The sequence below is a fragment of the Temnothorax curvispinosus genome, unplaced genomic scaffold (assembly GCF_003070985.1).
Source record: "Temnothorax curvispinosus isolate PA1 unplaced genomic scaffold, ASM307098v1 QBEX01017786.1, whole genome shotgun sequence".
NCBI lineage: Eukaryota > Metazoa > Arthropoda > Insecta > Hymenoptera > Formicidae > Temnothorax > Temnothorax curvispinosus.
In genome coordinates this window covers 5,640-19,714 of record NW_020227566.1, presented here as the reverse complement: position 1 = coordinate 19,714, position 14,075 = coordinate 5,640, and the positions used below count along the sequence as shown (strand labels likewise).

General features: G+C 42.3%; 1 protein-coding gene across 1 annotated transcript; it reads left to right on the top strand.

Moving 5' to 3' along the window:
* Window positions 1–1,579: 1,579 nt before the first annotated feature.
* LOC112467705 (piggyBac transposable element-derived protein 4-like) lies at window positions 1,580–3,183 on the top strand (the record flags this gene model as incomplete). The annotated part of the gene is made up of 4 exons (XM_025036432.1): window positions 1,580–1,730; window positions 1,998–2,181; window positions 2,241–2,595; window positions 2,671–3,183. Coding segments are annotated over exons 1-4 (1,203 nt in total), but the record flags the coding sequence as incomplete, so codon positions are not given.
* Between the last annotated feature and the right edge of the window lie 10,892 nt (window positions 3,184–14,075).

Below are 14,075 nucleotides of genomic sequence, written 5' to 3'. Positions count from 1 at the left end.
CAAATAAATCCTCTATTTACCTTCCGCCGACCAGAAGATAGTTCCCATCCCTAAGCACCAGCCGAAAGTAGTCTGTGTGCGTCTCGTTTCCCGTAAACCTGAACACATCCTCCGCACCTGGAAAAGAAAAGCAGAGGAAGGGTTTCGGATTAGTTTTTGTTCTATCGCTTGAAAAGTGGAATTACCTTATTCTATCTAATTAGTCGTCGACGACCATCGACGTTGCTCTTTTGTGACAGTCGACGACGGTTTGTCGACTCTCTCCTACCCATACCCCCCTCTCCCTGCTGCCGTAAAGGATGGAAGCCGGCTTTAATAAGCGTAATAAACTTCCTTTTGACCGCGGACCCAATGAACAATGCTGATCGATTCATTAAAGAACCAACTATGAATAGTCTACGTTAACTTCACCAGCTGGCTAAAAAAAAGAGATGTCTCTATTATCCGTTGATTATCTATTAAACACAAGTCGCAAAGCTGATGTTTTGCGGGTGTTCTCAGTGCAATAAAATCGATTATCGAATTCGAGCGTAACGTAATAGCAACGATTGGAGAGGGATCAACGCAATGACACATGCTGCAATTTCGTTATATTCTTTACGTTTAAATTTCCCGAATTTCCCACAGCGTTCTTTCGACCGTACCGGCCTCTTTCGGACAACGAAATAATCGTGTTCAACATCTGCGAAGCGAAACGTTAATGAACGCCTCACTGGGTCCTCGAATGTAATAAGCAGAAATTTCCGGGGTAATCAATGCCGATCGCAGCAATCTCGGATCCGGTGCATGCAATTCGGGACATATGCATAAATTGCATTGCCACACTGACGACGTGCAGCATATTCCTCGCATACGAGGAAGCAATATGAAGCTTATTAAATATTAGTGTGCCACATGTGACATATGAAAAGAAATAAATTTTACGATAACAATAAATAGGTCGCAATAACAATAAACAATCATTTAACAATGCTTCTCAATACGTCTCTCTATTTTTCTTCGCTCATACAAAAGTGCTAAAGTAATACAAAATTTTTTCATCTGTTTCAAGTCTTCTAATGTCGATGACATCAGGATCATCGATCTTCGATGCTCTCTTTGTGCGCAAACATTGACGGGTAACTGTCATTTATTCTATAAATATCAATTGAAAGCTCTCTTCAACGAGATTTCAATGTCAGTGATTGATCGATGAACAGGCGGTATAATTAACCCTTGTCAGTCACACTGGGTAAAGTCACACCCCAGCGTTTTTTTGACTTCAAAAACGACCCAGTAAACCAATCGAAATGGGCCTTGTGCCGCCATCTACAGGTAGTTGGGACCTTCAAGTATCGATCCCCGTCGGTGGTATATTTTTCGGCCCGTTAGTTCTCTCTCGGCAGCCGTTCAAAGTGGGCGTCTCGGAGTTGTGGGGTGTATTTCACCCAGTGTGACTCATACGTAATAATTTGAGTTTTTGGAGTATTTTTTTTTCGTTTCTCGTTGTTCCAAAGTGAAGAGGCAAGTACACAGTTTTGTTTTTCGTTGCTTAGAATTTAAAAAAAAATTTTACTGTGTAATTATTCATGAAAAGTAGATGGCTTATAACTTGCGCTCTCGTACAATTCGCGAGGAATTGCTTGATGAGTCCGAAGAACAGCCAATTCTTGGCGGCGATGACACTGATGGAGCCGAAGACCACATGTCCGAGCAATCGGAGGAATCTTCGAGTGATGGCGAAGAAAGCAGTGATGAACTGGACTCCGAATTATAAAGTGGCGCGCTTAGCGAGAGGCTGCTGCAGTCTCGGGCACATGGCCGACCATCAACGATTTTGAAAGGCGTCAACGGTCATAAGTGGAGAACAGAGACCTCTTCCCGACAGTCAGATAACAGTTACAAGTTTCTCTCTCGCGTTTTTGTAGCAGCTTGTCAAATTTACGGCTTGCCTACAACTGTGTACGTAACGGTTGCCCGGTCTGTTTGAATCGGATATTTACAAACATTGCTTTTAGGCCGGCTATCGGAGGCTGGTCAGAATATTATTCCTGGCCCGGTAAACACAGAGGCGTCAACGATTGAAGAGTTCTGGAGTCTCCTGATTAATGATGAAATCATCAATTTAATAGTTCAGCACACAAATGCAAAGATCAAGGATGTGTGCGCAAAAATGATGGCAGAGGATCAGGACACGCAGACGTACCATCACCATACCGATGCAAACGAGATAAAGCCTACATCGGATTGCTGTACTACAGCGGGATGTGGAAGCAGTCTTCGGTGCATTACGAGCGGCTGTGGGATAGAAGTAACGGTACCACGACCTACAGATGCACGATGCCAAAGGCAAGGTTCATGTTTTTGTCGTCAAGCTTGCGCTTTGACGACAAAACAACGAGAAGTGCGACCGATAAATTTGGCCCGATTCGTGCTGTCTGGGATATTTTCATTCGTAATTGCCAGCGCTATTATAAGCTGCACAATAATTGCACCGTTGACGAGCAGCTTCTTGGCTTTCGTGACAGATGCTCGTTTAGGATGTACATCAAGTCGAAGCCAGATAAATATGGCTTGAATATCGTCAGCTTGAATGACGCCTGCACATCGTACATGGTACAATATTTCTTTATATTATTGTACGTTTTTATTATTAATTTTTTATAATCATGTTTTTTGCTATTTTTCTAGTACAATGCCATCCCTTATCTCGGAAAAACGAGTACTCCGCCTAATGAGTCTGTGTCGGAATATTTCCTGCGGGAGGTGACAGCGCCTATTCACGGGACTAATCGCAATGTAACTTGCGATAATTGGTTTACCTCTGTACCAATTACCAGGCGATTGCTGGAACCGTACAGGTTGTGCATCACGGGGACAATTCAAAAGAACAAGCGCGAAATCCCGCAAGCAATGAAGATTGCAGAGCGTGAACCGCCTGCATCTAAATATTGCTACGATGACAACCTTACTTTCGTGTCGTACACGCCGAAAAAGAACAAGGTGGTGCTGTTGCTGACGTCCTACCTGCACGGAAACAACAAAGAGACAGACGGAAAGCCAGATATTGTTCATTTTTACAACAAGGACAAAGGCGGGACTGATTGTTTCGACATGCTCTGTCACTCTTTCACAGTCAGCCGCAGAACAAATCGATGGCCTATGCAAATATTTTTCGGCATACTAGACCAAGCCGCAGTCAATGTACGAATTTTGCTTAAATGCAAAAATAGCGTGCGAGGAGACACAAGTAAAGTGACGGCAGAGTCGTGCCTTAATCAAATATATTTACATTTGGTCAAGGCACACCTGCAAGAACGATACACAATACCAACAATTCGCAAGGACATCAAATGCGGTATTGCGAATATCCTGCACTTCCAGGACAGGCCTGCATTTGGAGGGGACGCCCAAAATTGGATAGGCAAAAAAGATGCCAAATTTTCCCGAGAGGAACTGATAAAAAGACGGGCTCCATGTGTCCCACTTGCCTTCAACCGATGTGCGACAAGCATCGCGCATATTTATGCGTTAAATGTGCCTATGAGATCAAATAAAAAATGTAACTTTTTCATTTACTTAAAGTATGTAATTTGCAACGTAAATTTTTTTCATATTTTTTAAACCATTTTTCATAAATATATTGCTATTTTTTCCATAAAAATGTCTTTTTCATTTTTCCGCAAAAAATCGCACCTTCATACCTCAAAATAAATATACTTTTTGGAACGGCCGCATAAACTGCAATAATCAGTGAAAAGTGCATCATCTGAGGATGAAAAAACCGTTTAAAAAATTAAAATATCTTAAAAATTGAAAAAGTTACATTAGTTTTTGTGAAAAAAGTCACTTTTCCGACTTTTTTTTCAACAATTTTTTTACATATGTTAAATTAATTTTTTGCAAATCAAACCTATACAGTCTTTTTAAGGAAGACTTAAACTACAACAGGATATTTTTTTTTAAGGTCACCTACAATTGTTTATACACTTGCAAACACGCTAGGGTGTATTTCACCCCAGTGTGACCGGTACGAGATTCTCGGGAAGTGTGACTGACAAGGATTAAAAAAGTAATTATCAGACAATCCCATATCCCGATGCCATTCAATGTAGATGATCGAACTTGTGCATCCGGCGACTGTGATTCAGGCCAGAGATAGAGATGCACTTAGTGCATCCAATTGCAACAGCAACAAAGAATGAGGACGACGATTAAACGGTCCATGTGAAAACGGCTGTTCACTCTTTGGAAATATTTCTATTTATAATTCTATTAATTATTACGAAGCGAGTTATTCACAGTTTTGCCGCGGGAACTAACAAAGAACCAGCTTTATCAATATGCAGCAGCAAAATTTCATGCAAAGCATACTTATTTGAATCGTTTGTTGGCGGCCAACTGAGACAGAATTTCAAATGCACTATAATTTGAAAAGCGTTATAACACAAACATAAATGGTTATATTAATCTAGCTAATTGCGCCATATTTAAATGTAATTAAACGTCCGCATTTGAACCTCACTTATTGGAATGCGTATAATAATTATTCCGGGCTTTGCACATTCAACTGCCACTCAATGTCAACCATTGAACCACCCTCTACCTGATTTATGTAATTCGAGTCATGAATATATATGTATATATATATATATATATATATATATATATATATATATTTGTGTTGCAAGTAACCACTCTGCTACTGATCATATAGTCACAAATGTTTGTTATACATTCAACGTGAACCAATCGACCGTTGCGAATGTTACTAAACAAACATGTGTAATTGACATTTTTAATCGTTATCTACTACTATACATGTTACATGCGCACAAACTCGCAGTTATATGTCCTATAAAAACATTTCATAAAAGACATAGAAAAAGTTAAAATATATAGAAAAATATAAAAAACATTTTTTAAAATATTTTTTCCAGATGAGTACATTAAAATCTTTCAAGCTCAACGGTCGGTTATCATCGGACACATCAATAGCAATCGATTTCGACGACTGAAGAGAAGGCGCGCTCTCGCACCCAGTGCATGCAATTTGGGTCAGATATAGACAAGCAACAACGGTAACAAGAGCAGTGCCAATGAATGAATGCAATGCTGAAGCAAGCTATTATCGAAAGCATCATACGTCTTGTCGTTGAAACGAATTAACGTCACGTTGTCGAGCGACATTCGTGCCGCTTGCCGTGGCAAAGTTCGAGAGAGAGAAGTCAAATGGATGAGCATCCAGCTGATATGGAGAGACCGAGGCGAGGATGACGTGTACAGAGGAAAAGAGCGAGAGGAGTAGACGCGCGATGGATCGACGGATATCCAGATAGAGGCGTCCACCGCCTATCCTCTTTCTCTGATTGCCTTCGAAATTAAACCGGCTGAGTGTGTGTCTCGTAACTCCCATCAACTCCGAGGCTCACTCGGTTATCGCTTTCCAAAATTAGCCGTTCGATTCCAGTCGCGTGTCGCGCGAGGTTAAAGCTGAAGAAGGGTGACTCGGAGGCGAAAACGGATTTCCAGGGATCTCTCGATTTGCAATCTACACTCGTCCGCCGCACGTGGAAAATGCACGAACGGATAAATAATAATTAGCCACGGCGGAAAAAGACCTGCAAAACCGCCCGACGAGATATTAAACATCATTGATTAACCCTTAAATGACCAGTGGGGTCCAGCGGACCCCAGATCCTTTAGAATGAAATGTTTTCAAATGTTCTTGCCAAAAATGAAGCTCATGCTCCCATTGATGATAGTTGAGTGATTGACCTACCCGTGTGTACACTTAGCAGTACTCAGTTTACTTAATTTTTTATACTATGTCAAAATTGAAATTTGAACAATATTAGCATTTTATACTCTTTTCTAGACCTTGAACAACATTGAAAAAAATTGTCATAACTAAAGATAAAAAAATCAATGAGTAAGGAGACATTTTTCATGCTGGGGTCTTTTAGACCCTTCAGTGAACTTACGAGATTCTTGAGAGGTGTGGCATTTAAGGGTTAATTAAGCTTTAGATTCTCCCGCAGATATCAATTACATCACGATCGACTTCCTATCTGTGAAATATTTATCAACTTGGACTAATACTTTCGCATATTCTTGATATTAATGATACGCTTGGAATATTAATATGTACATAAATACACGCGTGAAAATTTACACGTTCGAGATATTTTTGTATTTATGTAAAAGAGTTGTAAATGGTAAGCATTTCTCTTCCGATACATTTTCAGAGATCGCGAGTATCTATAGAAGCTGGGAGCTCTTTAGAAACGTCGTTCTTCGATACGATCAGTGAAAACCTTCGATTGAAAGGACACGCAATATCAGCCCCATTACCGTAGGAAATTCGTCCTCGTTCCTCGCCCTTTTCTCCGTCTTTCCTTTTGTTCCGCCGTCCCGTCAGCGAATGGTAGAACTTCGCATCTGCCAGCCATTTGCGGTTAACGTCAAGTTTCGAGCAACGAGAAGCGCTCTGATATTCGTGAAAGCCGATACAAAATACAACCCACGGACATGTATCGGCTTTCACGCTGCTGCCAGCGGAGCACAAAAACTTGTACATACTACGGGGATACGTACACTGACGGCAGAATTCATCGCTTCGAGATGATGCTTCGTCTCCCAAATAATTATTTTTACTTTTCCAAATAATAATATTATTTCGACACACAAGTGTATGTGTATATACTAAGAATGTCCCAACACAGCTAGTCTTCATAAATATACATAACAACGATACCACGTCATGAATTTAATAACAATCTTCATAGAACTAATAACTGAGAGTCAATACTTCAGCAAGAAATCGATTCGAGAGAGATACAATCGAAACCGCTCCCCGAGAGCTGCGATTGTTCCTCGAATGCTAAAAAATTGACCGAAGTCGATTTATCCGGGCTACCGTCTGACCCCGCGAACCATCTCTACAAATCACATATATAAGTTCCTCGGGGCCGCCCCGGCAAGTGCCGCGATTCGAAAATATTGGACGTGTCCAAAGTTACGATTCGCCCGTCAAACTTCGCAGATCGAACTTCGCCGGAAAGCGCTTTCGCCGTGCGAGACGTCGGAGGTAGAGGCAGGAACAACGGCGGGCCGCGAGAGGAAGTGAGAAAGAGAGGCATATTTATCACGTGCTCCAAAAGAGAAGGGGGCGAGGGAGAGGGACCGGCTGTTTCGTAGAGTAAACGATGGCGTGCGAATGTCCGTGACTAGTGGGCGGATTGCTTATCAAGAAAGACGGAACGGCTCGTGAAATGGCAATTAAACGCACGAGCGTCCCTGTGTGTTAAGACCGGGCACTCCTGCGTGTCTACGTCGATCACAGTGTGACGCCCGCGCATCTTCCGTCAGTTAATCCGACTGACGCGAAACGGTGCGCGTGCCGCGGTTAAATGATATGGGTGACGGCTGAGGCAATTTGATGTACTCAAGATTGGCGGTTGTATCCCGGATTGACGTAGCTATCAGCGACGGAGAAGTCGCGGATTATCGATTCATTGATAATTACAAGCCGCCGCAAGCGTAACGAAGATATACTCTCTGAAGAACAAAATATCACTCAAAACGAATGAAATGCAAGTGTAACGAAAAATGAAAATTGATCGAACCTGTGCACTTCGAGTGATTCGCCACTCTAAAAAAGAGTATATAGTTACGCTCTATAAGTTGGAGTAAAATCACACTCCATTTGAGTGAAAGGACACTCTTTTTGAATGCAATAGATCACTGTCCATAGGAGTGAATTATGTCACTCTATAACTTTGAGTGGAAAATTTCACTCTGTTAGAGTCATTTATCAGTCAATCTTTAGTGAATCGTGATTCACTATAGCTTTAGAAGTTTAGAGTGAAGTCGTATCACTCCGGTAGAGTAGCCGCTCTAAAAATTTGAGTGAAAAATTCACTCCCACTTTATAAGTGTCCGCATTTACTCTCTTTTGGAGTGACTATCGCAATCACTGTAATATATTAATGGCGAAACTACTCTATAAGATTTAGAGAGTATGCAGGCGTTATAATCACTTATTATTGGAAGATTCGTAGAAATACGATTGATAAAATTGTCAATTAACTGATGTCTTCATAAAATTGTCAGTAATTCTGAGATCGTGAAATTAAATTAATTAAAATTAAATTTACAAGCTTGAAGTTAAATGCATTTATCGAGATTTTCATAAAATAAAAATTAGATATTTATTACGTCATCCTGATCTCGTAAAATTTTAGAGAAAGATGCGGTTCACGAGAATCATTGTATTTGTGCGAGCTGCAATGTTGCAACATTGGGATATGGTATCAGAAACGGGGACATTATTGCGCAGCGGTGTCATTTCACCTTCGGTTAAGAAAGGTACTGCATTATTGACACTCGCAATCAGCACGAGTCGCGTTCTGTCACGTGCTGCCCCGAACGCACGTCAGCGCACGCACGTGTGCCACACGCGACGACGCGGGAGACCTAATTTCCGGCCTCTCAGCGGCGTGCCAATCGCGATCGCGGCGATTGGCAGTCATCAACTCTTCTCACCCTCGGAAGTGCGGATTATCTCGCGCGGTACGCCACACAAGTGGACTCGAATGCGGGGGCCCATCGCCACGGTGAGGCCCCTTTCGGCGTAAGCGTCCCCGACCGAGTGTCATTAAAGTTTCGCACGTGCCTGGGGTGCCGGCTGGTACACCGGGGTGAGCCCGAGCCCGGCCATTATTTTTTAACGGCTTCCCCAGAGCTCTGTCGAGTCCCGTTCGGCGCGCACGCATATACAGACACACACATATACGTGAAAGCGCTCGAGACTTCGAGACACAAGTTCAACTGTGACTAATGAACGACACTGTCAACCCAGCTTACCTATGGCGTTTTATTGTAGCTAGACATCGGCAAAAAGCGTGGCTTAAGTTGCACTTTCGGACGTAACATTCGCGATTAAGCTCCCACCAGCACGTAGAGCGCGCGAATCGGCTCGAGAGAGCGTCGTGAAAACTCACTCGAATTGGATGGAGTCTCACCTCCGAGGACATTAGTTTATAACTGTTTCAGGCGGAAACGTCGGACGCGATAAATATTGCAGGCCTTGCCCCAATTCGCCGGATTCACCGTAACGATTTCAGTTGTGAAACGACCCGGTTGCCAAAAGCTTAAGAAATTTATAGTTAAACGAGTTTCAAGTATATCACTCACGGCGCCGCTATCATCGCCATTATTAGGGACAGTAATAATTCAATAAAGATCCCAAAATATAAATTAAGCAAATTTGATCCAATGTGCACTAAATAGATAATATAATATTAATCGACATCTCTTGTTCAAAAGCATTCTGAAACCAAGCAGTCTTTTCGTTATAATTTAATTTGATATAAATAGTAATCTCCCTCGCCGGACGTGTATACACCCATATAGAGTTTTACAGTCGGCCCAATACTGGGCCAGTATAATTAATACTGGCCCAGTATTGGGCCGACTGTAAAACTCTATATGGGCATTAAACTTTCCACATTTTCTTATTTTTAATAACATGAAGATCGTTTCTTTCTTTATTAAATTAAAAGCTGGATTTTTACGTGTGCTCGACACGTCTCGTCTTACATCGAGAAAACGCGCGCAATGGGACGTCCGGGAGGAGCGAGCTTTGCGAGAAATAACCCCAGCCTGTGGAACTCTTACTGTTCTCGGACCGCTGTGCGAATGTCCCTTTACGCGCGGTCTACATCGTGTTAGCCGAGCCTGCCGGGTGCACTTCAATTTCGTTGGGACAACACTGGCTTCTTCTTGGGCGAGATAATCCCACGAGATCTAGCAGAAGAGAAAAGCCGGACGGAAAAACGGAGAGCGCGGGACAGTGCTGAAAAATAAGCGAATGAAAAATTCAAATCGGCTAAAACTGATTTTCCATGACAAGATAAGCCGGATAGAGGCGCCAATACGAAGAATGTCAGACCCGCGGATGTGCGGGGTCTTCAAAGATAGAAAGAATCAAGTCCGCAGCTCTTATAATTATATATTCAATTTCAAATATTTACGTGCGAAGCAAAGTTTACAAACTACGGACTTGATCCTGTACTTTGAACGCGTCTCTGGATTCATAAAAGCGATAATTAAAATAGAATTGAGTACCATGTAATTGATCCTAAGTCATTTGCGCCGCTGTAGAATGCTCCACAAAAGTAACCGGATTTCTCTCTGAAGAACGTTGCGTGAACTCGAAGAAACGCGAAGCACGGAGATACAATCTCGAGCTTTTTTTGCGAGAAACTAACGAGATCGATAACCGAGCGCGTCTCGGGGAAATAATTATTCGCGGCGCAAGAGAAACTAACGAAGGAAAAAGTATCTTTCCGCTTCCAAATTCTGAGAGCCGCGTAACGAACGATTGGGCGAGACAGGCGGGAGATAATATTTCCTTGTCCGAGAGGAATCCGCGAATAATGACGGATTCGCGACACGTCCGTAGTCGAGGCCGAGGAGCAGAAGTATCTCTCGATTGTGTCTCTCGTTAGCGATGTAAACTAGGGGCGAACGGAGAAAAGAATACGCCGGGCGAACAACGGGGACGAACTGCAGCTATTTCCTTACAAGAGTTAAGATAGTACAAAGCCTTAAAAATCTATCAAAAAAATCCGTCCTTTTCATCGATACAAGAAAAAAGATATTTGTAGATAAAGTTTTTTAAATATTTCTTCATTTCATATATAATCATAACAAGTATAAAAGTCATGCATTATACTCTCTAAATCTCATAGATTTAAATCTCATTCCGCCACTAATTAGAGTGATTGCGATTAGTCACTTCAAAAGAGAAAGTTGTCACTCTAATTTGAATAAATGCGGGCGCTCATAAAGTAGGAGAGAACTTTTCACTCAAAATTTTAAAAGCGGCTACTCTACCAGAGTGATACGATCTCACTCTAAAGCTATAGTAAATCACGATTCACTAAAAATCAACTGACTCTAGCAGAGTGAAATTTTTCACTCAAAGTTGTAGAGTGACATAATTCACTCTTGTACATTTGATCTACTACACTAAAAAAAGTGCCCTTTCACTCAAATGGAGTGCGATTTCACTTCAACTTATAGAGTGCAATTTTATTCTTTCTTAAAGTGCCAAATCACTTGAAGTGCACTCTTTTCGACTTTTAGAGAGTATTGAAGCACAAAGATATTCGGAGAACAAAATACGCCAGACTATCGGTAAACTTTCGCATACGAGTTCGAACATCTTTGCCAGGCCAGTGATGAATAGAATGAACGTCTTTATCGCAACTGAGTCAGAGGTCGTTTCCAATAACCTAGCGTTATAGGGAGGGGAATTACACGCTCGATAACGCGCCGCGCCGTCTCGTGCCCAGAACGACTGTGTGCGGATGCAGCGAGCGCCGCGGGAAAAAGAATGTGAGAAAGCGAGGGGGATGTGCAGCGCACCTGAGAGCAAATCTCAAAAAAAGCAATCTGAACCGTTCCTAAATTAAACACGCGACCGTAATCACGTCGATCTTTTCAATAAGAGATTACTCTCGGAATTGGAATGCATCGTAGATACGCACGCCGCGCCATCCGCTCTTGGGTGCAATCGAACGCAGAATGCTGAAACATCGTCTCGGAGCTAGCTTCCTCGGATAATTACATTGGATTAGAACGTTGTAGAAAGATCCGTCATTGTTAACAAATAACAGAACTTAATGGAAGGTGGACCATCGAAGTTCAATCGATCAAAAGCGCAAGATCGTATTCCACGATTTCGTGAATTTCGGAGCTTCAAGGCTCGTCTTATTATTAATTCCCAGGAACGATACCGCACAAGTGGAATCACAGAACGTTGAGAGGGTCTAAGTTTCTTACGAGCACGTTATTTGCTTCTCGGAATGCTGTATTGCGCGTTCACGCACGTGTAAGATTTACAGTTTCAACTATATTTCTCCGTGTTGTACGCGAGCCCGGGGTCCCTACCCCGGGACGCGACGCCACGGAGGATGAAGGTTTATTGCCAGAAGAAACGTAGACGTTACCAGGCGGTAACTCGCCGGGGAACATCTAAAAACGTGTAGCGTAGTGAAGTGGGGGAATCTTGGCACCCCCGCGAGTCGAGCTATAGTGTTTATCGCGCCAACACTGAAAAAGGGAACAGATCAGGAAAATGAAAGAGAAACAAAATCTCTCTTCTTCTTTCTCTCTTTCCATTCGTACAAAGGATATATGCGACATCGCTCAATCGTAAGCACTCTCTAAAAGTTGAAGAGTGAAATGTCACTCAAAACTAGTGAAATGCATGTGTAACAAAAAGTGAAAATTGAGCCTGTGCACTTCGAATGATTCGCCACTCGAACTATAAGAAAGACTAAAATTGCGCTCTATAAGTTGGAGTAAAATCGCACTCCATTTGATTAAAAGGGCATTCTTTTCGAGTGCAATATCTTTAGTGGGTTGTGATTCACTATAGCTTTAGAGTAAGATCGTTTCATTCCGGTAGCCGCTCTAAAAATTTGAGTGAAAAATTCACTCCTACTTTCTGAGTACTCGCATTTACTCAAATTAGAGTGACAACCCTCTCTTTAGGAGTAACTATCGCAATCACTTTAACATATTAGTGGCAAAACCTCTCTATGAGATTTAGAAAGCACTGATCGCAATCATATGCTTATAATTAAAACAGAATTCGAAACAGAGATCACCAAGAGATCAAAGTTCAATTTAAATAATTAAATATTAAGCGTCGAAGCAATTCCAAGTCAGTCGGGAAAGAATGAAACGCGCTCGGCATAATCGAGGACACTCGCCTAGGTAAATGCATACTCGCCCCCCCCCCCCCCGCGGTAAAGTCGAAATCGCAGAGCACAAACGTGGAACGAGCATTATTGATGACGTAATTTGATTTCGATACATTTATCCACGGGGGTAGGAATCGCTCCTCGGTGAATAAAGCACGCGCGTAGAAGTTAAATAATTTAGTGCTCGCTGCTTGTTACACCACGCGCTTATTTTTCAATACGTTTCCGCCGGCTCGTGTGCATTGCTCTCCCGGGGAATATATGCACGGAAAACGCGTTGCATTAATATCGCGCGTTCACAATTCCACGTTAAATTCCGCGAAAATGACGAAAAATGAGCTGGATTTTCCGATGGGGGAAGGGGGAAAAAGTAAGAAAAACACCGAAAGAAAGAGAGAGAAGAAAAGAGAAACAAATTATTTATCGTAGACTCTTTGTAAAGAGCGTTTCTCACCGGCAAGTTATTTCGCGGCTGCAGTATTTAGCTCAGCCGCCTTTACTTATCTCTCTGTCTTGCTTTATCTCGCTCTTTCTCACGGACGACTCTCTTCGCCGTGTCTTTAGGAAACTTGGCGGAACGTCATTCATAACTGACGAAGTTCCCCGGATAATGTACAAACGCGGCGCGGGACACGGCGGACGGTGGGAGATGGAAGTGTGCCGCGCCTGCCGGTCAGCAACGAAAGTGCGGAAATTTAAACGGAGTCTCCGTTGAAAAATGACTCGCAAACAGCGGGTAAACCGTGCGGGGCGATTCGAGGGAACGTCAAGATCCTTTCCTCAAAGCCCCACTCCGTGTAATAACCCTGTTTAACGGCGCCGCGCCGTGAAATATGCCGGCGTCTCATTTGCGCCGCTACGCTGAAACGAGAGAATATTTTTTTCTGCCTCATTCATTTACCGCGCGGGTGTAATATATCGTTCGTTGCATCCGGGGAAGGAACGGTGAGATTGCAGAGCGCCTGCCACGCTTCCATGGCACGCGCTTTGAGACTAAACAGTTTTTTAAGCTATTTGTTCGCGTCAGTTTTACTTTTAACTCTGCCGGTCTCTAATTTTTATCGCGACTGTAGAAAGCAATCTCTTAATGTATGGATACTTTTTTTATGTACGTACATAATACAATAAATACTATTACATTAAACAGTATTCATTATGTACATATCATACCAGCTATAAATTTAAATTTTGTTATTCCCAACTCCAGCTTTAATTATTCAATAAACCAGCTAACCATAGATGTATAAAAATTTTAACAGCAATGCATAAGAATATTATGAGATTTAAATATTGTTCTCTTCTTTTAAGGTATATTCA